Source organism: Columba livia, chromosome Z, assembly GCF_036013475.1.
Source record: "Columba livia isolate bColLiv1 breed racing homer chromosome Z, bColLiv1.pat.W.v2, whole genome shotgun sequence".
NCBI lineage: Eukaryota > Metazoa > Chordata > Aves > Columbiformes > Columbidae > Columba > Columba livia.
In genome coordinates, this window is record NC_088642.1 from 83,317,562 (window position 1) to 83,344,476 (window position 26,915).

The 26,915-nt window shown below is 39.6% G+C and overlaps 1 protein-coding gene across 10 annotated transcripts in view; it reads right to left on the reverse strand.

Moving 5' to 3' along the window:
* Positions 1-1,561: 1,561 nt before the first annotated feature.
* MCTP1 (multiple C2 and transmembrane domain containing 1) overlaps positions 1,562-26,915 on the reverse strand; it is a 275,168-nt gene continuing 249,814 nt past the window's right edge. For 4 of the 10 annotated variants that reach the window (XM_021291079.2, XM_065046970.1, XM_065046971.1 and 1 more), the window contains 3 exons: positions 11,111-11,220; positions 8,404-8,513; positions 4,142-5,105 (listed from right to left, as the gene is read on the reverse strand). In XM_021291079.2, coding sequence (XP_021146754.2) covers positions 4,933-5,105; positions 8,404-8,513; positions 11,111-11,220 — 393 coding nt within the window. In that variant the 3' untranslated portion in view covers positions 4,142-4,932. Of the gene's footprint in view, positions 3,634-4,138; positions 5,106-8,403; positions 8,514-11,110; positions 11,221-23,651; positions 26,073-26,915 lie in introns of those variants that run through there. The other 6 variants (XM_065046966.1, XM_065046968.1, XM_065046967.1 and 3 more) reach the window with 4 other exon arrangements.

Consider the following 26,915-nt stretch of genomic DNA (forward strand, 5'->3'; position numbering starts at 1 on the left):
ACCCAGCAAATGTATCAGGTGAGAAATGGACTTCAGGAACAATCTGGAAATGGGAGATATGCTGAAATATCTATGGTATACGGCAGGACTGATTCTCCGCAGAGGCCTCCTACACAAAGCAAAGTGGACAGACTGCAAATGGTGAACATGGGTTCACCGACAAATTACTTTAAAATGCCCCGTTGCGGCAGGAGAATCACATTTGATCAATGCGCATTCTTGGCCTTGCCTTTGTGCAACATGTTTTCAGTGAGATTGAATTTGGGTGACTGGGGCGTTAGAAGTGGTTCACCAATTTTCAACAAACAGATGTTTCCATCCCACCCCCTCCAATTATATGTTTTGGAGCTTAAAGTGCTGAAATCCTCACATATAAATATGATGTTTCCGTTCATTTGCCCTTTGCACCACTCACGGGAAAACGATAGCCCATGGCTTGGACAAGTATACTCTATGCTGGGTTAAGAACTGGCTGGAGGGCCGGGCCCAGAGAGTGCTGGTGAATGGGGCTGCATCCAGCTGGCGGCCAGGCACTAGTGGTGTCCCCAGGGGTCAGGGTTGGGTCCAGTCCTGTTTAACATCTTTATTGACGATTTAGATGAGGGGATTGAGACCATCATCAGCAAATTTGCTGATGACACCAAGTTGGGAGGGAGTGTCGACCTGCTGGAAGGCAGGAGGGCTCTGCAGAGGGATCTGGATAGACTGGAAAAATGGGCTGATTCCAATGGGATGAAGTTCAACAAGGCCAAGTGCTGGGTGCTGCACTTTGGTCACAACAACCCCCTGCAGCGCTCCAGGCTGGGCACAGAGTGGCTGGAGAGCAGTCAGACAGAAAGGGACCTGGGGGGACTAATGGACAGGAAGCTCAACATGAGCCAACAGTGTGCCCAGGTGGCCAAGAAGGCCAATGGTGTCCTGTCCTGTATCAAAAACAGCGTGGTCAGCAGGACAAGGGCAGTGATCCTTCGCCTGTGCTCTGCACTGGGGAGGCCACACCTGGAGTGTTGTGTTCAGTTCTGGGCCCCTCAGTTCAGGAAAGACATTGAAGTGCTGGAGCGGGTCCAGAGAAGAGCAACAAGACTGGGGAAGGGACTTGAACATAAGACCTATGGGGAGAGGCTGAGGGAGCTGGGCTTGTTTAGTCTGGAGAAGAGGAGGCTTAGAGCTGAGCTCAGCACTCTCTAGAACTACCTGAAGGGAAGTTATAGCCAGGGGGGGATTGGGCTCTTCTCCCAGGCAGTCAGCAATAGGACAAGGGGGCATGGGCTTAAACTCTGCCAGGGGAAATTTAGGCTAGATATTAGAAAGCAATTCTTTGCAGAGACAGTGGTCAGGCATTGGAATGGCTGCCCAGGGAGGTAGTGGACTCGCCGTCCCTAGAGGTTTTTAAACTGAGATTGGACATGGCACTTAGTGCCATGATCTAGTCAATGGACTGGAGTTGGACCAAGGGTTGGACTGGATGATCTCTGAGGTCTTTTCCAACCCAGTCGATTCTGTGAATCTGTGATTCTGTGATAGTGTAGGACTTCAAAGAAAGAGGCTTCGTAATACCTAGTAGAGAGATGCTTAAAGCCGTGTTTAATGCAGGAAATGTGTTTAACTAACTCAGACATTACCACCAAAGTAGACATTGAGAATTGAGTACAGAAAAGAAGAAAAAACACAATAGGACGCAGACGGATGGGCAACATGAGGAAGGTACAAAGCTTGCAGAGTATCAAAGAACACTGCAAAACTGACAGCTGGCAACAAACATCTGCATATTGTCAAGTCAAAAGTTTGGCTTTTTTTTAAACAAAATAGGCTTTTTTGGCGATTCTGACTTCATCAATAGTACGTCGGTCTTCCGGCAGCATACAGTGAAAAGGTGGTTACATGAGCTTCCCAAATGAATTGTTTTAAAGCCGTGATGTAATGGGAGCATACTTAGGTCCAAGACTTCCTGCAGAACAATCATCTGACCGGCATTCTTTCAAACAAACAAACAGAAATACCAAAATATCCGTCTCATCAGAACCCGGCTGTCAAGACATCTGTAAAATAAACAAATCCAGGATGATCTTTCATGAGCAATGCAGCCAACGTATAGTTCTTTAGACAAATATATATCTACATTTGCTTGCAAAGTATTTCTAAATAGTCTTTTCAAAAAGTTTTTGTTCGAGTAGTGCAATATAACTTCAACAGCAGTTGCAACCAACGAGAGGTAACCCAGAGGGGACCACAGGAACGCGATGCGGTCCCGACCTCCTCCCCTGGGCAAAAATCCCCTTTAACGTCACCGGGAGCTATGACTAAGAGCTGTGCACAGGTCGTCCCTCAGGAATGAAGTCTCTGCTCGCTACGTGGGGAGCTGAGCATGGAAGTCTACATGCAGCTGTCAGAATATATCCCCAGGTACTCGTTATGCAGTGGCCACTAAGACATTTGAAATGTAAACGTTTCTCATCTATGTTCCATGTAATTTACAAAATAATGCAGACTCCATGCAGTAGGGCACAATCGTATCAGCAGAACTGACTACATTATTATCTAAGGAAATAAAACCGGTGTAACAGTTTTACCACAACTGCATTTCTTCCTCTACACTATATTTCACATTGGTAACAGGCAACGTGTTATATCATAAAGCGTATTAATATGATCTTGTGATTTGAAAGCAAAAACATTTTCTGCAAGACTTCCATATTAAAATAGTTATGTGCACAAAAGGTGTTCATGGCATGACACCCAAAGCAACGTGGAGTTAGTCTGATAGTATTTCCATTACAGCAGAACTATGAACTTCATTCACTAAACTATGTAGTACAAATGAAGATTACTGGTACATATAGAAAAATCAGATAGGCAATCTGTTACAAACCTGGCAGTATTTTGAGAGAGACAGAGATTTTTAGGTCTTATAATGGAATGATAAAAACGGCAGGAACTTCTTTCGGGAGCTCCAGAAAGAGATTTGCACTTGGTGTTTCTCTTTATCTGATAAGCAGCCCTACTGCACAGGAAAATGTTGCACCAGGAGTTAACATCGGGGTCAGGTGTTCAAAAAAATCTGCTAAAACTTAAGTGCAGTAGGCTCCACTACATTGTATTTGTCTTGAAATGTATAAAACATAGAAAATAGTTATGGTGACTTGCTGGATAAAAATATTAATGCTCACAAATAAAACCTGACTGAATTTTTGAGTCAGATTTGAATTTACACCTTTTGCAGATTTAGTCAGCATGATTTGAGTAATTCAGGAATCTCTGAACATCAAGCAGCAGTGCATATTTACCATTTTAGATTGATTCCGTTAATGTCTTATGCTGTTTCTAACAAGGCTTTCAAATGGCAAAAACCCTACTTGAAACCTTCGTCAAATGTGTCTTTACAGTGCAAAGTATACAGTCAATGAGAAATGCCTTTTTACAATATTTACAAAATCTCCCCGCTAGATAAAAAGGCAAAATAAATAAAAAGCTTAGAGAAAGGAATCGCTGCTTAGGCTGTAGGCTTGATTCTTCTTTCATCTTGTCCCAGCAGGTGTTAGTGCCCTCAACACGTGAAGCTGGCTAAACAGGAATGTTTCTCTTCCTCTTGCTCGGGCTGTGACTGGGGTCCTGTTTCAGCTCATGGTATTGCACCTGTTTGAACACGACGTGCAGAAAGAGACCAGTCAGGAGGTGCTTGCTAGAAAGAGACAGATCTCTATTTTTTTCCTAGGAAAATGAAAAGGAAAAGGAAAAGGAAAAAAAAGGAAAAAGAAAAAAAAAAGAAATAGAAAAAAGAAAAAGAAAAGAAAGAAAAAGAAAAAGAAAAAGAAAAAGAGAAAAAGATAAAAACAAATAGAAAAAGAAAAGGAAAAAGAAGAAAAAACAAATAGAAAAAGAAAAGGAAAAAGAAAAAGAAGAACAAGAAAAGGAAAAAGAAGAAAAATAAAATAGAAAAAGAAAAAGAAAAAGAAAAAGAAAAAGAAAGGAAAAGAAAAGAAAAGAAAGAAAAAGAAAAGAAAAGAGAAGAAAAGAAAAGAAAAGGAAAAAAAAACAAATAGAAAAAGAAAAGGAAAAATAAAAAGAAGAAAAATAAAAATAAAAAAAAGAAAAAGAAAAAGAAAAAATAAAAAGGGAAATAAAACGAAAAAAGAAAAAAGGGAAAGATAAAGAGAAAAAATGGAAAGAGAAAAGGAAAAGGAAAAAATAAAAGAAAGAAAAAAAATAAAAAGAGGAAATAGAAAAAGAAAACCATCCCTCTGCAAACAACATGGACCTGCAGCTGCGATTCAGCAGCAGATCCAGAGTAAGTTTTTTACAGCACTAGGAGAATCCTGCCAGGAAGCAAAACCGTGCTCTGACAACAACTTTAGAAAGGCCACGTTTGTTGTTTTCTCCATAATCTCTAACAGGGATTAAACAGTCTCCTTTCTAATGAATTGGACGAATATTATTTGCAATAGTTCTTAAAAACTTGCTTATTTTCGAAAGCGCACCACAGAGGGGATCAGATTCAGAGGGGGTACATGCACCCTCCTATTTATACCAGCTCTGAACTGAAAGTCTTACCTAAGAATACAGGAATTGTGTAATCTTCGTGATACTGGAGGTGATCTTAATGCTTTCACCTTAATGCTTTCGTGATACTGGAGGTGCCTGACGTGATCTTAATGCTTTCACCTTCTCAAGAGATTGTGTACTGCATTACAAAAGATTGTAATTCATAATCAACTTATTTTAAAGGAGTTTATGAGCACAGTTAAACTGTGGCCACAGCAAAAACTTTCACCCTAGAAAAGGCTGAAGTTGTCTGAGTGTTGTCGGAATTATCTTTAGTAGTTAATTCCGCAGTGCGAACAGCCTAGCAGTCTCTTAAAGGTTCATGGATGGTCCAATTGCAATTGCAATTGCAATTTCTTTATTTTGAATCAAAAGAACTACTTGAAAATTTGTCTAAAAACACCAGAAAGTCAAGATGCCACACATCATATTAACTACTGTACAGATATTTTTTAAAAATATACAAACCACTTGCACATCTGAAGGAACTCTGGATAGAAAGTCAAGCAGCTCATTGTTATCAATCGCATACGGACTTCGAAGCTTCTTTGTAAATTTGTTGATGCCTGCAAAAATGAGAGTTTGAATTTTACTAGCATAATTTAAACTTTGCATACCCTAACATATATATTTTGGCAAAGTTCTAAAAAAGTTTTTAGGACCCATTTCAAAGCCTGGCATTAGCACTGAATTAATGAATGAGTGAACTGTAAACTCATGCTCTGAAAGTCAGAACCTGCTGCTGTGATTCCCTCTGCTTCAAATGCAAAAGTTCTGGGGATAATTTCAAATTCCTCCAACATTTCTTCTTTTTTTTTGTTTGTTTGTTTGTTTGTTTTAATTAAAACAAATAGAAACTGTGGTTATTATGTGGAGATTGCAAAAAGGAGAGAAATAAATTGTACTCCATTTCTCTGGCAGAGAGGACAAGCAATAACAGGCTTAATGGTGGCATAGAAGATTCAAGTTAAAACACAATGAAAATCCCCCAGTGCGAAGGATGGTGAAGCAATGAAGTCTTCATCACCTGAAGGGTTTAGGACGAGCTTATACAAACCGCTGTCCTGGAGTGAGAGGTGACATGATGGCAGTGCAGAGAAGGGATGCCATGTCTCCCTGAGACATCAAGGTCTTACAATGCCTGTTGACCATTAGTGTTGGAAAGCACCACAAAAATCCTCCCCAAACTAAGCTGAAAGACCCTTTTTCTTCTCATTACAAACCGGGTCAGATTCAGACAGTTTTCACATGAGATCCTTGTGTAAATACATGTTAAAAACACAGGCAAGTACAAACCACACAGACTCTCACTGAGAAAACTGAAAGAGCATAAAAAATGTGCCGTTCTGTGTAATTTATCAAGTCTGCATCAGAGATAAGATAATACAGTTTATATTTCACCAAGTCTTTGGTGTCCAAGCCTTAGCAAAGACGTGAAGCTTGGGGATGGAGCACCTGATTTGCTTCCCACTGCCCAAATTCCCAGTCCTGTGGTGCGGATGGGGGATGCTGAGACCCCCTTACGTGGTGACCCATCAACGAGCGTTGAGAAAGAATACCCGAGATTCAGACACCTAGGAAGATTCTTTACATCAGCCAGTGACTGAGGAATTTGAAGTCTGCCCTGCCGTGTATTGCACGTGGGCACTGGAATTGATGTGGTCCCACCTTGTCGCTTCTGACAAAGTACCAGCCACCCCATGAAAGTAAAAGCATAAATAAGTCATGGTCAAGGCTCAAGAAAAGAACCAAACAGATGAGATAGGACTCTAGAGGAGAAGCAAAATACAAAGGGATTAGGGCTTTTTAAAAAGCTTGAAAGTTTTTAGATTAAAATTATTTTCTTCATACTCTTTTTTTCCACTGAAGCAGCTGTAGCAATTACCAGGACTCTGCACTCTTGCAAACAGAGGTGGTTCCTACACAGATATACGAAAGGCAAGCCATAATATGTGTAAACTTTCATTAAATAAAACCCCGTCTTCCCAAAGAACAAAATGGGCAAATGCTGCTACAGACCAGCTCAAACTTTCCTATGAAAAAACGTCAGACGAAGAGGTCTTCTGCCTTCAAGTGAAGGATGGACAATTGGGATGAAGAAATGTGAGCAGAAGTGGGAGGCTAAAAACAAGAAATACTGGGGAAAACAGGCATGTGTTTGGTACACTGCATTTTTTCGAAGGGATGGCCGATCAAAGCTACACACAGCACAACATGGGGTTTGGACTGGGGAAGCTGCGGCTAAATGTTCCCTGTCTGTTCTCCCAGCAAAACACCGGAGAAATAGTCCCCTAAAGAAAGGGATCCCCACACATATGCTGAATAAGAAGCCACCTAAAGTGAAATACAGGAGAAAACGGTGTAGCTGAAACCTCCAGTGAAAAAAGGTGCTTGAAGCCGTATCTAGATGGATTGGATAACTTGGGGACAGGGAAGGAAGAGATGGATGGAGAGAGAGCAAGGCACATTTATCATACAATAATTAACTGGTGCTTCTCTTATCCACCCATGGTTGGGAAGGCACAGACTTCAGTTTGAGAGTCCAAGCTCTGCATTTTACCTGAAACTGAGACATTTCTGAGGGATGTGACCCTTCCTGGGGGATGTCGGTGGTTTGGGTCTGGAGCTTCTCAAACAAAGTGCTGACTCTATAGTTCCGTGGGTCTTAAAGGGGAATTATAATGTCAGGTTCTTGCATGAAACCAAGGGGATGTAAGAAACCAAATGTGCAAAATGCAAGATCTGTCCAAAAAATGACAGAAAAAAGGACATAAACCAACTACCTCAAACTTCAGTAATGAGATGCCTTCCCGTCATGTGTGTGCTAAGAAGAATGAAATTTTGGGAACAAACTAAGAGTTTGGGTCTCACCCAAGTGATATCTGTTTGTGGGGGTTAAATGAAACTATGACACAGGAAAGGACGGTAAGCCCACACGCTGTTTCGTTTAGTTTCATAAACATTTTTTGTTCAAATGCTCCTAATTGGTTCTTCTCCATTTAGTATAGTCTGCTGCATTTATTTCTGAAGACTCTACGAGACTATTGCTAACACTGACATATAACAAAGATGTTTGGAGTCAGTTCAGTGATTTTATATTACCTATTGAGTTATGAAGTTTTTGCTATTGTTTTCTTCAGAAAGAAAATTTAGCCACAGATTTAATTGAGAGAGTGCTCTTCACAGGTCTGCACTACTGAACAAGGGTACAGCTGCTCGTGGTGTAAGACACATAAAAAAATTGCAGATGAAAACTTGGAGCATTATTTACAACAGACATGGTAATGGTAGCTATTTAAAATCAGTATAAAGAATAAATATAAGGACAAGCAGTGAGAGCCTGGATCAATCACGATTCCACCCCCCTCTGGCCTCCCCAGTTTCTATTCATTATCAGCAGCCAAATACCACATATACCGTTCTGTCGGACGAAAGGTGACCCTTTAAACAGGTTTCTTGTTGCTACGTTTACATACGCTTTCAGAAGATAAAGTACTGCAGTAAAAAAGGCATATTGTCCTAAATGCACTACATAGATTGAAATGACTCTGTTTGTGTATAAGTGGTGAAAATAAATCAGAGTAATATCTAGACAAAGCTACACTTTGATATATGAAGAATCCTCATGGCTACATGTTTATAGTATGATGAAGCCTACAATGCCAGCCAAGAAAAATGCATTCTGCAGCTGGGTCTAAATCTTTACGCAGTTGTGATTTTTAACTAACCTGTCTGTTTCCATCATGGGGCAGCTTCATGACCATAAATACAGAAAAGTACCGACAATCTAAGTCGGTATTAATCTATCCCTTAAAAACCAGTTTTTTCTAAGTGGCACAGACAGTTAAAAAAGGCTTTACTTACCCCAGGCAAGGACAATGTATCTCAGTGGAATGAAATAGAGGATGATGGTGAACAGAGAGAGGGCAACAATAGCCAGCCAGCTCAGGAATGGGACAGTCCAGTTGAATGTACTGAAAGAAGAATTAAAAACAGTCAGAACTTGGGTTGCCTGACAGAGCCAATAAAAGAACAAACAAGGGGAAGGACAGTGTGGGTGTCCAAAGCTGGAAACCCAACCCTGCACCTAAGAAGGAGAGGGATAAGAGAAGAAGAGGGAACGGAACAGTCAGTCCCAAAGACAGGGATAGTGCAACAGCAGTGGTGAAAGAAGGAAATAAAAACACTTTGTGTGTGTGTGGGGAAAAATGACAAAAAGAATGGAAGGAGGATAAAAAAGAGGGAGTGGCATAAGATAAAGTACGTTGCAGGAAAAGCAAAGAAAAACCATCATTCCAGATAAAATGAAATAAAAATGAAATGGAATGAAATAAATAATAAAATAAAATAAAATAAAAATAATAAAATAAAATAAAACAAAATAAAATAAAATAAAATAAAATAAAATAAAATAAAATAAAATAAAGATTATTACTTTATGGATAAAGGAAGAGAACTTCTGGCTTCCCATCGGTTTCAGGACATCAACTTTCAAAATAAAGTCCCAGATTAAAACACCCTTAATAAGGATCCTATGAAGGCACCAACAGGGCAAAGGTGTCGCGCGACATTTATCCAGAAGGAAAATGTGGCTTTGGCTCTGAATAGCCTGACGATGCTCTTTAAAGTATCACCACCAGCTACGTGCCCAATCAGTGCAATTACATTATTTGGCTTCTCTGGCTGAATAATTGCAATTATCTGAGTTGCTAGCCATATTTTTCATAATGAGCTCTGGCTTCCCGTGTTTATTTGTCTTCTTTTCTCCCTGGAAATTTTGACATGCCTCCAGAGCGAACATTATGTCAGTGTCACTCGGTGTAGGATCGCTCCCTTTCTCCTCGGGGGACACCTGCTCTTTTCCCCTCTTCTGCACGCGTTTGGGATGAACAGAAGGTTGAGGGTCTGCTCGTGTTCCTGCGACTCGGCTTGGTGCAGCGGATCACAGACACGCCATGTGTGGGAACACTGGCTCCCCGCTCAGCAAACCTCCTTCTGTGCCGTGTTAGCACAGCACTCAGTACAGGTTTCCCGTTATAGTCTTCAGAACAAATTACCAAGATTTACAGGAGGATTCGGTTTAGAAAATTCTGTTGCTCTCGTCTGGCGTATAACAGAACAAACCCCACCTCCAAAATGCACAATTAGGAAAGCTTAGTCATCAAGACAACTTCCATGAGCAGACTTTTGATAAAAGACTGCTTTGGGAGAGGGGCTCACTTTGCTCGTCTGGAAAACTTGTGCAACACAATGTGCTTGTGCACAGAGCCTGCCTGGAAGTGCCCCCACATGAATGCTTCCTAAGCCTTCCCATTAGGGACTTTGCTCTTGAATGCATAAATAGCAACCACCTCTTCATCCTGACTCTGATGTTCTTGCCATTGCTGATAGATTAAAAAACAAAAAACAAAAACAAAAACAAAAACAAAAACAAAAACAAAAAAAAAGGCAGAATAGCATGGTAGATGATCCTCCTGTTTCCTGCAGGTTGACCTCAGCCCAATGCATCAGTTTCCTAAAATTAACTTCCAGAAATCAGCATTTATTTTGGGGCTATAACCCTTGCACAGGCTATGGTGTAGAACATCGATGCACCGCAGATGGCAACAGCCGTGGATGGGACAGGTGCCTCGTGCTCCAAAATCAGCCCCAGAGCAAAGGAACACATGGTGTCAACTCTCCTGCCAGATGCACTGTGTGTGTCAATAGGAGAAGCCTCTTGTGAAGGTTTTCTCACTCATGGTGGCTATTGGGTCAGCAGAACAGTGTTTGCAAAGGCTCCCAACTACTCCCAACTTCTCATCCATCAAGGATGAAGATGCTCTTGGCTTTTGGGAGATAGAATGCAGAGGCAATCCTGTCCCTGCTTCCCAGCTGATGTATGGAAGATGTCTGTCTGGAACACATCTGATCTCAAATAATAAACCTCACACTGCTACCTGGTGACCATGCCAAAAATACACTGAATGTCCTGCCAGAAATCTCAGAACCTCTCTTGCTTAAGGCCTGAATTTGCTGGTAATTCTCATATATCATGTACTAGGTGTTACCAATTACACGTGCTCTAGGAGGAAAGGTTTCGCTAACTCACATAAAAACACTTCCAGCAACTGAATATATGTATATCCTTAACATCTGAAACCCTCATTCAGCTCTTCTGATGTCCTTTATCAAAGCTGCATTTATTATTTCTTTTAAATAACTACTGTTTGGCCTCTCAGCAGATTCTCCTTCTGTGGTACTTCAAAGCCTTAGTTCTGATCTTTTCCCCCAATGAATGTATACCTAAATTCCAAAATTAACATAACGGGATTTTCATTAACTGAGGACCTCCACAGAGCAAAGTTAATATAGATGTGTTTCAATGGTGGATCATGCAAAACGGAGTCACCCAACCAAAACCAGACCAAACCAAACCAAACCAACCAAAAAGCCACACCAAAAACAGAACAAAAATCCCCACAAATTAAAAACAAAAAAAAAAAAAAAGGAAGGGAAAATGTCTAACACTTTGTACCCCAGCTATACCCCCAGTATCAGAGAGAAACCCAGCACCTGTTTCAGTACTTACTTCTTGATTCTTTCTCCGAAGGAAGACACTTCATCAAGGATATTCTGGACACTGACACACACCTCCTGGATGGCATAAAGTCTATTCATAAATCCCTTTTTTTCACTGTCCTAAATAAAAGAACAAGAGTAGCTTAATAAAAGAATTTCTGACTGTAAGAAAAGGACCGTGTGTCCACCAGTTAAGTTTCAAAAGTGTGTTACAGCTTTGTCTAGAAGTAATCGGTAAAACCCGGCCAGCAAAGGTTGTTTTCTTCTCCTTTACACAGTGCGTATTGACAACATATATGTTTTAGTATTACATGCTGAGCACCACATGATTTTGTCATAGCTTTAGTTTCTAAATATGTATTGCAACGAGCCAAGTCTTTGGTTTATAAACATGTTGAAGGTACCAACCTCACATGTTATAGAATCACAGGACAGTTTGTGTTGAAGGGACCTTCAGATGTCCACCAGTGCCCCCTGCCATGAGCAGGGACATCTTCACCAGCTCAGGGTGCTCAGAGCCCTGTCCAGCCTGGCCTGGGATGTCTCCAGGGATGGTTCATCTACCACCACTCTGGCCAACCTGGGCCAGGCTCTCACCACCCTCAGGGACAACAATTTCTTCTGTTCTCTCAGGTGATAACAGTCAAAGGTGGAATAAGGGCAGTCTGTCGAAATGGTGGTTCTTGCACTGATCTAGGCACCAGGAAGACAAACATTCCTTGTGGGAAGCACTGAGCAAGAAACCAGAAACATCTCAGCTCCTACAGACACCATCCTCATCGGCTTGGGAGGCTCCACATGGGATTTTTGCCTTCCTTGCTCCTTCAGATCATGTTGGACCACAAGGATGGAACAGAAAATTATATAAAGGACATGATACAAAGATGTGCTGCTCTTCTGCTTAACTGGAACCATCACAGGCATTTCATTTAGCTTGGGAAAGGTATGCTCATATTTAGCATTTTGCATCATGTGCTACTATTTTATGCACAGTTTTACACGTCTATTACACACACGGCCACTCTGCCCATCCTTTAGCAAATCCTCTGTGCTTCTTTTACTTCTCCATCCATTAGCACCACAGCATTAGGAGACCCCACACACCCACAGCACAGATGGTGGCACCGGTCCAAAGTGAACCTCTGCATGTCATTCAGCGGCAGGTGAGACACTAAATACGTGTTTAACTTGTCAGATGTACCCTTGTCCCCCATCACCATCTATTCTACGTTTCTGCTTGGCCAGTGAGCATATGATTGCTCGCTCTCTCGTTTCTCCTTACGAATATTCAGGAGTCACCAGACATGAAATATATGGGAGATGCTACTCGGACCGCCTTTGCAATATGATTAGTGCAGCCTGTGGCTCCTCGAGCATATAAAACACCAACCATGGACAAAATGAAAGATGCAGGGGAGGTGTCATTGTAGAAAGCAATTTAATTACCTCCTTACTCACTCAGGTTTCCGTAGATTTTTATTCACAAAGCCATCAATTATGGTAATGGAAAAGTCTAACCACAATTTCATTTTTGCTGAATTTATCGATGGTGTGAACTGTGTGGTTGTCCTGAGCAGGGACAGGACTTGGATTCAGTGATCCTTGAGGGTCCTGAGTTGGAATATGGAGTTTTATATGTCCTTATTTTTATTTTTTTTCTAAAATGTGTCTCAAAAGTACCAACCACCCTTATTAAGACATTTTCTGGGGTCTTTGATAGATTTGCCATCAGTGCATGTTTTCCTTCTTTCTGCCAACTCAAGTAGACTTTGTCTCTTAGAAGAACCCAACAAGATGCTGCTCGGGTACATCAACACACTCCATGGACCATTCCTCAACTGTGTCTTCTCCTGCTCTAACGACCTGTTCTTTTTTGCCCCAAAAGCTTTCTATCTCTAAACCCGGTCAGGTTGCAGCATCAAACCCATGCAGAACCATCAGTCCTCTGAAAAAGATGCTACGTTGGATGGGATTACAATGAATCATCACCATGGAAAAAAAATCACAATTCCTCTTCATTTCTTGAGAGGCTACAGGTAAGTCAAAAGCTCATGTTCAACATTTCCAGTGGATTGATGCTGTATTGCCCTGTGTAGTTTGAATTTGATCACTGTTTATCAAAATGAGAAATGGAAAGAAAAATGTTTCAAAATCAGTAAAATTTATGATAAAAAAACTGTTCAAGATTTTGCCATCGCAAAACACACAATACGACAGTCTCTGTAATTGATTCCAAAGTCCAGCACCTAAGAAGTTACCGTACAATGCATTTAATTTTTCTTCTCCTGATGGTTAATTAGCAGGCAGTGTATTGATTCATTTATTTTGCTGTAAATTTTGCTGTCTTAATAAACCAGATTGGATGAAGAAAACTTCATTTAACATTCGATCATTTGATCACCTGAAGTTACTTCAGTGACACTGGTTCTGCATCTATGTTGTCTAGATTTCTTGTGAAGACATTGGAAATATTCAGCTGCAGAACACAGATTGTCTAAGCACAATCATGAGGGAGACAGACAGGCAGACAGAGATAGCAAAACTACTTCCTGTGGTTGTGTGCAATCTAGAAAGCCAAGCACTTCAGACACAGCAAAACTGCTTGTGTTCCCAGTTAAGTTTACTCATTATTTATTAAACGAATAGATATTTTTGGTTTTTGAGGATGACCATAACCACAGCCACCAGTATCAACTACATCCAGTGATGCACAGCAATACCGAGTCATTTGTGAAGTTATTTCCTTAATATTTATCACATTTCTGAAGTCTTGGCAGTGAGAGCAATATTGTCCCCAAGTTTACATCTCCAGAGGAGGTGCAGCACATATCCAGTGTGTTTCATTTGTCATCAGGAAAGGGACACTTGCTCTATTGCTTGATGTAAAACACACACCTCCAGTACTGAAGAAACGTGAAAATAATCGCTTTTCTCATACAGCAGAAGTGAGCCATAAGCCGTGTAGAAATCACAGGTATTTTTCTGTTTTTCAGATACATATACACTCAGTTTTGTTTAACATGTCCTGTCCTCTCGGTAAAATTATCTTGATTTATGATTGTGTGAGAAAAAAACTATGTCACTGTAACAAACCCAGTACCCTTTGTGGTATCTACAGAACTCAACTGGGATAACATTCAGAGGACATGAGGCTCTTTCTCTTTAGAAACACAAGACAAACTTGCACCTTCTCTTGAAAACACATCTGTTTTATATAATTCCCCTACCCCCTCCCCAAAAAACCCAAAAGACAGAAAGAGACAGAGAAACAATCACTATTTCCACATCCCCACACACCTCTCCTGAGCTCAAATAACATTTGTTGATGTACTCCATGGCAGGAACAGACAAAACAGCAGAGACAAGAGGAGGTGGTCAGAAGGATCAGGGTTTGGCTTTGCTTAAACTAATTCCACATGCCCCCACAACTATTCGCTGCTTTTTATTTCCCGCTCCAAAGATTTGTGGAGAAAATAATCCAGGCTAGGGAAAAGCTGCACTTATTTTCTTTCTAGCTAGATGCTGTATGAGCAAATACAACACATGAGCCACCTTGAGTGAACCAATGTTCTTAATAATCCATTTTTCAAACGCTACCGGTATTTCCTTTCCAAAGAAGGATGGGCTGTGACTGGAATCTATTTCATCATTTGTATGCCTACAATTGCCAAGTTTCTGGAAATAATTGCCATTTAAATAGTAGATAAAATTTATTATACAAAGCTAACAACAGCTTTATTACCGTTTAATTTCCATGATTTGTTTGTTTGCAGTAAGCTTAAGGTATCTGAAAAGCACAATATTTGCTAGGGGCTGGCTTTACGCATAAACTGTGAAAGCAAAGTCAAATTGATGTTGATAGTCTGACCTGAATTTACAAAAAGAAATGAACCCAAAGAGTGAGACTACAAGCCCCTCCTTCCTTCATAGGAAATTGTAGATTACAGATTGATATACTGCTTGGTCAACAATAATACTTAAATCTTGTACACTGATTTTTGGTATAACCACATGTTACATTTGGGGAAAGCAAAGCAAAATGAAGTGAATGACTGGCTCTAGTCTGTGTGGAGCTAATTCACATGAAACCCTGAATACAACCCATGTTGTCTCAGTCTCTTTATTCAGTGGACTATGCTTCCAATCCCATGATAAAATAGGGTCATTCATGAAAGGATTATATCTCTAATGCCAAACCTCTCTGTTCTCCTGGTCAACATGCTTTTATAAAACAAACACTTCAAGGGACAGGGAAAGAAGGAAAAATAAATAAGCCATACTCAAATTAAGCTTTGATAAAGTTGACGGAATTAAGCCATGAAAAAAAAAGAGTGGGGGGAAGTGGTTAAGTGAAAGGAGACATCTGTAGCACAGAGAATAAAGATCTGAAAATTTTATGGTGTATAACTGTCCTATTGGTAACTGCTAAGTGGGAGAGAAAGGCGTGAAAACCAAAAATCATAGGAGAGTTTCAAGAATAGAAGTAAAGTTGAAATCTTTAGCAGATGCTATCTGGGAAAGACAGCAGCTCCAGATGTCTCTTCCAAAACCAGCACCTGTTGCCCAAGCTGGTGTGGTAGAGCACCTCTGTATCAACCAACATGACAAAGCCAGATGAACTCATTATTGGTACAGAGAGAATGTGAAGCCACCACTGAGAGCAATGCCCTGCTAGATCTCCCTTTGGAGACTAAGGATGTACACCCAGAAGTGTCAGTAGGAAATGCAGAACCTTTACTGGTAGGATTCATTAGAACCTCCCAGGAACGGCACGTGAACTTGAGGTCTTGAAAACCACCCTACAGTCTGGCTGCTGCTCAAAAACCTGTCACTGGGGATTAATGGCCTCAGCATTTAGCTCCCTGACTCCAACCTTTGCTTTCTGGGAAGGTCATTAAGAATAAGGTAGAAAGTGAATATTGTTCCAGCTCTGGAGGCATTTGATCTCCTCCAGGTCTTCTGAACCACTATCAGAAGGTTTCACATCTGGTGATGGATACGTGGGTAAGCCATTATTTTATCATTTTCTCAAGGAAATGGAAAAAGGTCAGGCAAACATGATGATATTGTTATATTCAAGGTGACTGTAGATGTGCAATCATGAAGTAAAGCTGAATGGTCTACAGGACCAGGAAAGGTGCACAGGGTGACATGAAGCTGGCCTCCTCCATTATGTCTATAATAAACGGAAAGGGTCAGATTGTCTTAACCACTCTTCCTTCTTGAAGTCTGCCACTTGCAGAGTACCACAGCCGTCTGCTCTTGCCACTTCCTAAACTGAAAAAGTATGGGAAGACTCTTGGAGACATTAAAACCTTGCAGTGAAGATCTTAACAATGCACACGTTTCCACTCTTCCAGTAATCCAGCTCATAGCTCTTCAGACTTCCAGTTAATTTAGTGACTGACAGGTGTGAGTGTATGTTCTCCACTTGGGATCAAGAACAGAGAAGAGCTGGGTGCTCACACCACAGAATCCCAGAATCCCAGAGTGTCAGGGACTGGAAGGGACCTGGCAAGCTCATCCAGTGCAATCCCCCCATGGAGCAGGAACACCCAGATGAGGTTACACAGGAAGGTGTCCAGGCGGGTTGGAATGTCTGCAGAGAAGGAGACTCCACAACCCCCCTGGGCAGCCTGGTCCAGTGTTCTGATGTTCCATCATCCTGAAAAGGAACAGCAGGAGCAGGTTTCCTCACAGCTCCAGCACAACTTCACATCAGACATCAAATTGCGGAGTTATGCAAATAACCGGATATGAGCTTTTAAACTGCAGGCTTCGCTTTTGCCCGTATCATCTGGCACCGCACCTCCAGTGACCACCTTTTTAAGATGCTGTCAGCTGCTGACAAATGCTCGATAGGTCATCTCTAAAGTCCACCCACCAATGTGGGTCTTTACACGTGCACAGAGAGTAGGTTTGGAAATAATTGTGCGTGTGCAAATGCAAATCAGGCTGAGGACTGTAAAATGTGGAGAAAACCACGTAGTTATTAAGAGAATGGTGTTTTAGAGACAGAACAGGTATTTATGGTCACGATTATCAAAGAAAGAAGCAATAAAATGTTATTGCCTAGTAAGCATTCCATATTTAAAACAGAAGAAAGCAGGCACAATAGAAACCGTATAACAGGCGGACAAAAACACTGAAGATTCAATGTTTATGAAGACACCATGCCTGTGAGCACGAATATTACAACAATCTGTTCTTCAAACATACACTGAGGGTTGATAAAAGGCATTTTGAACATTCTGTGACTTTTTGGCACTACCATCTCTAGAATGAATTACACTTTTTCACATGTAATGAATTGCTGCAGTACTAGAACATAAACATAAATCAGAAAAAAACCAAAAAGGTAAATATATACAGTAATAATTCCAGTGAAAAGGATAATATTGCAAGCTTTCTGCAAAGTAGAGAAACAACACTTTAATGGCAAAACTTATGTAAATTCTTCTTTTTTTTTTTTTTGCCAATGATTTTTATTTTCCTTTTCTCTCCACTAAAATCCACAGTTTAAATCTTTTCCTTCCTCATCTCTCCTTCACCACACATTTTGATACTATAAAGATAACATCCCAGATAAAACACAGAAATATGATGGCAATAGAACCTGTTAACGGAGTGCCATGCCATTTCACTGAAGGACCATCTAGTGGGGGGAAACAAAAACTTACATTTTCCTTGCATTATTACTTTTTGGCTAGCACTAAACCTTTTATAAGGTGTTCATTTCATAAATACTTCAAGCAAATACGTTACTTGAATAGGATGGAGGCTTGTTTTTGCCCCACATTCTGGGCCAAAAAGTCAACAATGCCAAATAGCACCATGCATTTCTTGACATTATTTTTGAAGGAAGCTTAAAGAATTAAGGCATTGTGAGGTTAATCAGTGGGTAATAAGATTCCACCAGATGCATTTGCTTTATGTTTGTATTTGAAACATCTGAACATTTTCTGTCACTTGTCTATTTTTCTCACTTTCATCCTGTTCTACTGTATTTAACCAAGGTAAGAGTTTCTCACTTTATGCAAGACAGAGCTATACTGGAGCTTGACTCTAATCTAATTAATATTCCTCTTGTGTCCAGTCTCATCATCATCCAACATAGTTTAACACAGAAATCTTGGTGTTTGCAATAGCCAGTTTCCTTAGGATACAGTCCTGAAGTTCTACTGACAAGCAAATTTTTGGCCATGATCTTGTAGTTGGATTTGGAAATTCCAGTGGTTTTAACAACATTTACCCTCTATCTACACTGAATGCAAAACTGCAATTAAAAAGGTGTTACTTAATGGAACTCTTCAAGTTGTTAGATACAAATATGAGGGATGAGAAATTTAGAAGTTAAGTCTGAAAGCTCTAACAATCTTAATAAGGTAAGGAAAGAGCCTGTTAGTTCTATTGGAAAGATTATTTTCAGTAAGAATGAGCCCTGCTCTGCAAGAACCTGGAAATAATATGGGGTCAAAACAAGTATAAACTTGTATAAAAGATTCTGCGTTTTGTTGGTAGCGAGAAAAACAGAGAAAACAGAAAGGAAATGCTGAAGGATTGCATTTAGCAAAACACCTGAATTTCTGAAAAGCTTATCTAAATCATACGCACACATTTTTGTTGTCCACTTGTTACCAATGAGAGCCTCATCAAAATAATATAGTGCTGTGTTTTGAAAGTTTAAAGGAGCCTCAAAATTTATATTTCAATAAATGTCTAAGCAGCTGTCACTGATTGATATGAAATGAAGATTATGGAGTTCTGCTGGAGTTACAGTCGTTTAAAATTTCAGTTACTGTTCTGAAATACATTGATGTGAATGTAGCAGATGTAAAAGTTAAATTGATGTTTTAGTGTATGTAAAACATAATTTTCATATTCTCCTTGAAAAGATTATGATAATGATAAACATGCTTTTGGGCAGAGGATAGCGACTATTCAAGATCACCTCCATGCCAAACTAGGACACTACCTGCACCACAGTCTGCATTTATATTTACTTTACGATCTCTGGAAGTTTTCCAGTCCTGTGTTGACATGATATTATGACCTTATAATTCTTGTGTAAGTCATTCACCTAAACAAATGGAGATAATGATTTTACCCTAACTTATCAGCTGGACCTGGCAAGCCTAACAGTTAGCAGCTGTAATTGCTTCTGCTGCCAAAAGACTTGCATCTCCAGTGCAGGATTGCAGAGGGTCACCTCAAAGTTCTCACCACCATGAACTGTCACCACAAAGGCCAGCCAAACAAGTCAAATACTGGCCTAAAAGATGACTCTGCCCTCCAGACTTAGGCTGTTTTAGATTTAATATGAGCTATTCTCTAGAAGTGTTCTCCTTGGGACTCCTCCCGTACCACTACCTTGGTTTAGACACCTCAGCAGCATATCACTGAAGATCAGTGACAGGAGTCTTAATCCTTCGATTACCAGGCTAAAACATCCAGCTCCTTTTCAAGCAGAGCTATTGCTCTGACATGTCTCTCTTATGCTCTCAGTTATTTCCTATGTTTAGATTAAAACACATACAAACCCAATTTCGTATTTCAAACCTCATGGGATCAAGCCTTGGACTGCTGGTGTTTTTTGGTCTACAGAAATCAAAAGGAATTTCTTGCTCTGAGATTTCCTTACCCAAACTGGCACACAGCTTTAGCAGTGAATTACCCGGAGAATGCTGAGCAGAGGACTACAGAAATACTTTTACCATTGATATTTGCTGCACAAAGAGAGTCCTTTTGGAACAATCAGGCCAAAGTTTTTGGCTGCTTTGGTTTCCAGTGGTTTAATTCAATGGCAAGTTGCTATGAGAAAAAGGCAAAGAAAACTATTTTCTCGAGGACACTTAGTAAAGACCAACTGCTCAGAGGGACTTGAAAACAACAGGTGAGATTGTCAGTGGTTATATCCTGAGGTCAACAGAGACCAGATGGTTCATACTGGTTGAAGACCAAGCCCTAAGATCTGAAATACTTGAATGTTGTCAAGTTCTCAATGATTAAGCAAAATTTGTCTCTCAGGGAACCTGATCTGGAGAAAAAAAGCATTAATCCCGTTGCTCAGCTAAGTCAGCAAGTGTAGATTACCTGAAATATTTCACTCCAAACATGAACCTATAGCAACCAAGATGAAACATGAGAGATCTGGACAACATTCTCCATATGAGTTGGATGTTTAAATGATGTCTTATTGGAAGCAGTTCAGGACTGAATTTCACCGTGGTGAACAAGATGATGTTCAGAAGAACCATTAACACTCAAAAATTAAAAGCACAATGGCATGATCATGTCACTGGCTCCACTACTTTACTCAGAAGAAATATTGCCATACCTAGAGGAAGAAAGACTAAGTAACATTCCATAGATACCTGCACATTTCAAATAGTAGCTAGAATTATTCAAAGAATCTATCAAATATTAATAAATCAAAGAAAGAAAGAGAGCCTTTCAAAACACTCTTTTTTTACATAATTTCCCTGTATAAATCACAGAATGTGAGGGGTTGGAAGGGACCTCGGAAGAATGCTCAAGTTGTGCTTTTGGAAAATTGCATAGTGTAGAAAAATAGTTTGGCGTCTGAGGCAAAACAATATAAAAAGGAAGAAAAGAGCAGCACCTAGAAAATATCCCTGCAAATATTCTTGGAGTGTACAGTGGGTGAAGAACGATGAGTGAACCAAGAATTCTAGGGTGCCTTTGGACAAAATCCAGAGAAAAGCCCCAAAAGTCTCCATTGCTGATATTTTCTGTCTGCTTATTTCACTGAAATGGGGAAAACAAGAAAAACAGTCTCTCCTTGTTTATTAGGAAGTCCTGAAATTTTGGAAAAGATCTAAAGCTGAGTAATCTAGTGACGGTGGGGTGTGGCCATTAATATGCAAAATCACAATGAAGCGTAATTTGTAACAATTTTATTTTAATGTGTAACCACTGCAGTAGTCTGTTCTACATTCATTTTAAATATGTTTCAGCATGCTGATGTCTCAGAAGGAAAAAAGCACGTATTTATGCTGGACCACCGTGAATGATACTCCAAAAACTTCTTCAGAGGTGCTCACATTCTGACAATGTGTTGCAGCAGACAATACCGAAAAGAAAGAGAGTAGCTCAAAGGCAAACATTTACAAACAAACAAATAAATATATATATATTTGCTTGTTTGTTTTCCAGAAAAACAAACATTTGTAGCTAAAGCTAAAGCTTTGACTGTGTACTCTATATGTATATCTGTTACTTTTTACAAGGAAATACACAGAAAAAGCTACCAGCGTGTCTTCAGTCACCTTAGGTGAATTTACTCCCAAGAAATGAATAATGAAACTTGCTTAGTTGAACTGATAACAAACGGAGATGCTTTAGAAGGAAAAAGGAAAGCAACATGTTGCTTAAAATAAAATGCAAAATCCAGATGATTACAGTAATGTTGAAATGACTACAAGAAATACAAAAAATTCTTGTTCTTCAGGCGATATTAACTTGACCACTGAGCACTCCTGACATAGGAAGTATAGTGGATCATGGATGATACTATTTATATTAAACCCTGCAACTAACGAAGAAAAACAACAGCTGAGATATCTAATTCAGAGAAGATGAAAAGTAGGTGTTCAGTGCAATTTATCTGCTTTCCTGAAGAAACAAAGTACTTTAACCAGTCACCACGTGCCTTGCGTTTCCCCACTTTACCTTTTTTCTCATCACTTCTGAACTCATGTATTGCCTATTTAAAAACTTCAGCAGAGAAGGAAAAATAGGCTGACTTATAAAAAAGCTTGTTTCTTCCAAAACTTTAAACTCATGGCTAATCTTAGTGACACTTGGAAAAGAAACAACCACCAGCCACAGTGCAAGCATTTAATGACAGTTCTCTTCAACTTTCAGCAAAGAGTCTTTGCATTACTTACTGTCTGGTAAACAAAGTTTAAATGCCTTTCAGCCTTGGTTGCAAACTCAGTACCCATTTGCGGCCCAACAACAGCAGGGAATAAAGCTGCCGTTGTAAAATGTTTTTTGTTTTGTTTTGTTTTGTTTTGTTTTGTTTTGTTTTTCTCCTGTGTGCCTGTTTTCCATAGATGTTATTATTTCTCCTGGATCTGCTCACACTGTCACATCTAGGGCACCGCGATGCTAAGTACAGAAGGAGAAGGGCTGTGAAACTTTTATCATCTGGCTGGAAGGTCACACCGTATTAGTTCTTTTTTTCCCAAGAAACTGTGGAAGAGGGCAGATGCCATTGCTCTAGAAGAAGAGCTGCATTATTCCAGCCTCACAGTTTGAGATGAAGCACACAAACACTTGAGGTGTTCAAGATTTGTTGTACAAGAGTTAGCAAGGAGGCTGCAATAAGCAGCTCTCCTGGATTAAAACATTTTTTTAAATAAAAAAAAAAGGCCAGATTTGTGTGATATTTAGAAATACCCGGGTTGTGCTACAGTTCTTTGCTGATCACGCAAGACACAAGCCTGTACAGAAACAGAGTGGTCAAGAGCATCTTCACCAGCTCAGGTTGCTCAGAGCCCCATCCAGCCTGGCCTGGGAGGTCTTCAAGAATCATTGAATCATAGAATGTCAAGTTGAGGTCAAACAGCTTCCCTGAGTATTTCTCAAGTTTTCAGAGATCTGTGGTTCAGAAGCTTCCACAGCTGCTGCTTCTAAATAACTCTAAATGGCTTTATCTTCCATGACTTCATCCATTCTCATGTTGGACCTACATAAGCTTCAAGCACTCACACCACTGCTAGTGGTTCGACTATTTCCCCCCAGGTTCCTTCAGACTTTGGAGGCAAACACCATCCAGCCCTGATAATTTGTTGTTGTTCATTTTGTTGATTCTTTCTACCATTTATTTCCCCAACAGTCAATTTGAAGCAGATCCCCTGTCACAACCCCAGTGGAAACCTCGCCAAGCTCTTCCATTAAGAATGGACATGCAAGAGATTAGGAATAGACCCTCAGGTAGCTTGTTTTTAAAAGCACCTGGTACTATAAACAGAACTTCAGAACTTTTAAAATAATTTACAACAAATGTATTGAAAATTTTTAGAATTTAAAACCAGTCAAAACAATACTGGCTAAGCAAATTATAATTTGCGTTGTGCTTCAATGAAATCTTTTAGACTGTTCCTAAAAGAAAAAGGATATTACAATAAATATGCAAGGCAAAAGACCTAAAAGGGCAGATATATTTAAGAAGTTTAATAGTAAACTATAATAAAATTTGGTTTTCTTAATATTTCTTAATCTAGACAGATATTTCTTAATCTGGATTAAAAAGAAGGAAGGTTGAGATGCCAACTTAATACGTGACAGAATTTCTTAAGGGGGTGATGTTATATTTCTGAGGAATGTAACCAGGTTATATTCACGACTGACACTAGTGGTTTAACTTTGCCTAGCACCATTATGTAACCTGATGAGATAATTTTAGCTGAAGTGCTGAAATCAAGTTTAAAAATAGAAATAAAAATGCAGATTCAGAAAAAATACAGACATGAGCTATCGAAATAATGAAAACTGTGTGAGGGAAAATAAGACAATGAGCAACAGAAAGTAATGAGACATTTTAATTTACAAAGAAGATGAATGAACATAATCAAGATATTCAAAATAATGAATGGTTTAGAGAAAGTAAATTGGGACTCTTAATTACTCTCATAAGGCTGTAGAGAAATGTTCCATGAACTTGAAAGGCAGCAGAGGTAAAACTGATAAAAGTAAATTCTGTTCTCTATACAATGCAAAACTCACTGGTGGAACTCACTGCCAAAACAGCATTAATATGAAGAGCTTAATAAAACTAGTAGCAGAATTAAGCACATACACCATCATTTTCCTGTGAAATTATCACAACAGTGAGTAGAACAACTATCCATCATTTCAGACAAAAATACAACACAATTAAAATCTCTTCTGGAACTCAAAAAAGAGTTGGAGTCAGCAGAGAGAGTAGAAGTTGCTATGAAAGCTAAGCATATACAATGCACATACGGGCTGAAACCTTTCCACTTTATTATTTGAAAAAACCTGCATCTTCGTTAAAACACATCAGAATATTAGTAGAACAAGAAATCAACAGACAGAATCATGGAACTGCCGATTTTGTAGCCTAGGAAAAAAGTACTGAAAAGTACAATACACTTCTTCCTAAAAAGTGTTGCACAAATACACACAAAAAAAAGTCTCCAGTTTTTCCACCTCAGCCATATAGTGAAAATAGACTTCCAATAAACTTTCTGAACAAATAGGGTCACACGAGTGTTTTCCAGCTACAGCACTGATTTATTCTAGGAAAACAAACAAACAAACAAACACACAAAAAAACCCCAAACTTGCAAATTCTACATTTGGCTAACCGTTCCCAGGCCGGATGAGTAAATGGTTAATTTTACTGTGCTCTTCTGGTTACAGAGACCAGGGCTAAGAGAATAAATGGCATGCCCACGGTCGTAACTTTAGTAACTTACGCCAATACTTATGTCCTAACAGCTATTTTATGTTTCTTTCTGTTGAACTCTGACAATCCGCTCTTTGAAACGGGTTCATTTTTATTACATGGTTGTACACCAGCGTGTACAAACATGTAAGATCTCCAGCGTTCTTGGGAAAGAGGGGAAATTTGAGCACCTTCAACCCAACCTCAACCTGAAAATCACCCGAGAACCTCGGCTTTACGTACAAAAACACAACAGCATTTTTCTTTGGAGTTTTCTTGCTTTTTGTTTATGTGGTAGATAGAGCTTAGAAATCAGCTACTAGCAGCCTCAGACTTTGTAGGAATTTTTCCTTCTCCTGAGGGGTTCATCTTCACTCTCACACAGACTCGGGGCTTTGGAGAAGCATCTCCTGCATTGCATCCATCCTACTGCACTGAAACCTCAATCCCTTCGTCTTGACTTTAGCGCTTTTGATTCCCGTGTCGTGGAAAATATTAATGTATGCAGTGGAAAATATTAATATAGTGCTACAGGGGAGGGGGAAGGAGGGGAATTCACTAACAAGGCTTGCTGAAAAGCAGGGGAGTGTGGTTGTGTGTAATGTGCAAAGCATTTCCCTCCAGTACCTACGAGCACCTGGGAGATACTGTCAATGTTTATGATAATGCAAAGGGAACATCAGGTATGTCCCTAGGCAACAGGGGATGGCACAGCCTGACCGGGTGCCCTTCCAGGGTTGTGCTCAAGATTGCTCCTCACCGTAGGTTGATGGTTCAAGGTCTTTATTAGCAGCATTATTATCATTAATAAGTAATAAAGTTATTAATATTAATAATTAACAACCATCATTATTACGGCTCTTTTTGTTGTTTGCCCAAGGAAGGGGAGAGCGGACCTGCCAGAGCAGAGGCTGGTGGGTCCCAGCATCCCCAGGGGATGAATCTACCTTAAAGCAGGGGCAGGAAAACAATTTGCTGTCCCATAGAAATGGGAGAAGAAAGCAAAAGAGCATTCAATACTAAGTTATCAGGTATCTCTGAGCATGCAAGGTTACAGAGTCCAGTTAAACCAAAGTAAAATCAACACCACTTCTCTGAAAAATAGTATAAAAAGATAGTATATATATATATATATATATATATACATATATATATAAAAGTATAAAAAGATGCCTTCTTCACAGCTGGTAATCATAATTTTTTTTAATATTTCAGTCACTGGCTCTGTTTACCCTCCTCAGTTGCTGCTATGCTGTGTCCTTAGTTGTATTTTATAAGTGCCTAAAAGGCTCTTTCAAATATGAGGGCACCATTATGTACATCACTGTGCCATTATATGCAGTCCCAGCACCAGAGAGGTTGAGATCTGCTTGGTGGCAAGAGGTTATTATTTATTACACCCTTCCACACGGTCATTTGTTTTAAACTTTTTAATATTCCATTTAAGTGGCATAAATCCTCCTGGCTGATTCCAGCAACAGCGTTGCACTGAGCTCTCTCCACCTTGTCTAATACTAGAGCAACACAGAAGTATCTGAAATAGAAAGAATGTGTATTATTAAAAGAACGATCCAAGTTATTCACCTGAAATATTATTACGAATCTATATGTTTTAATCTCATCCACACCACATTCAATTTTCCTTACTGCTGCTACAAACTTTGCTTTCAATAAACATTTGAAAAAACTCAGCCACCATTAAAGTGGTTTAAATAGACACCTAAACCTGTAAAACAGCAATAACTAAATGCTGCAAATTATACGTAGTTTGCAGTGGAGGTAATTTAGCATATCTAATCACAGTTTCAATTTTCTCTTGAAGTGTAAGAGTAGGAAGAATTGTACACAGAAAACAGGGGGGATGAAGGAAGAAAATAAAGATATCCTAAGCATGGAAACTTTTCAAAGTCCAACAGAAGGCAACCTCTCTTGTGTATCATATTTATAAATGTGCCAGAACCCTGGCTGTGCTTCTGCCTTCTGTCCTCACGTGCTTTGTCAGGATGCAGCTCAGAATAAAGGTGTTGGTAGTGTCCAGAAGAAATATATAGTGTCTGGATGATATGGACTTCTGTGTCAAGGTTGCAGAGTGCTCTAACCCTTCTCTAGATAAATGATGGACAAAGCAAAGCAGGACATTACTGGAGAATAACGGTAACAACATTTCTGTTGTTTAGTTTAATCCTTGAGAAAATATGTTATTTTTGACTCCCTGGAAGCCATTACAGAACTTGTCCTTGTAAATGACCTTGTTCAAAATGTAAAAAGAAAAGAAAATTAAATAAAAACATGTGGTAGAATCCCACTGAATGCACACTCTTCTATTTCATTTTTTACTGTATTTTAAAATGTTAATATTATATTTTCTGAATGTCTT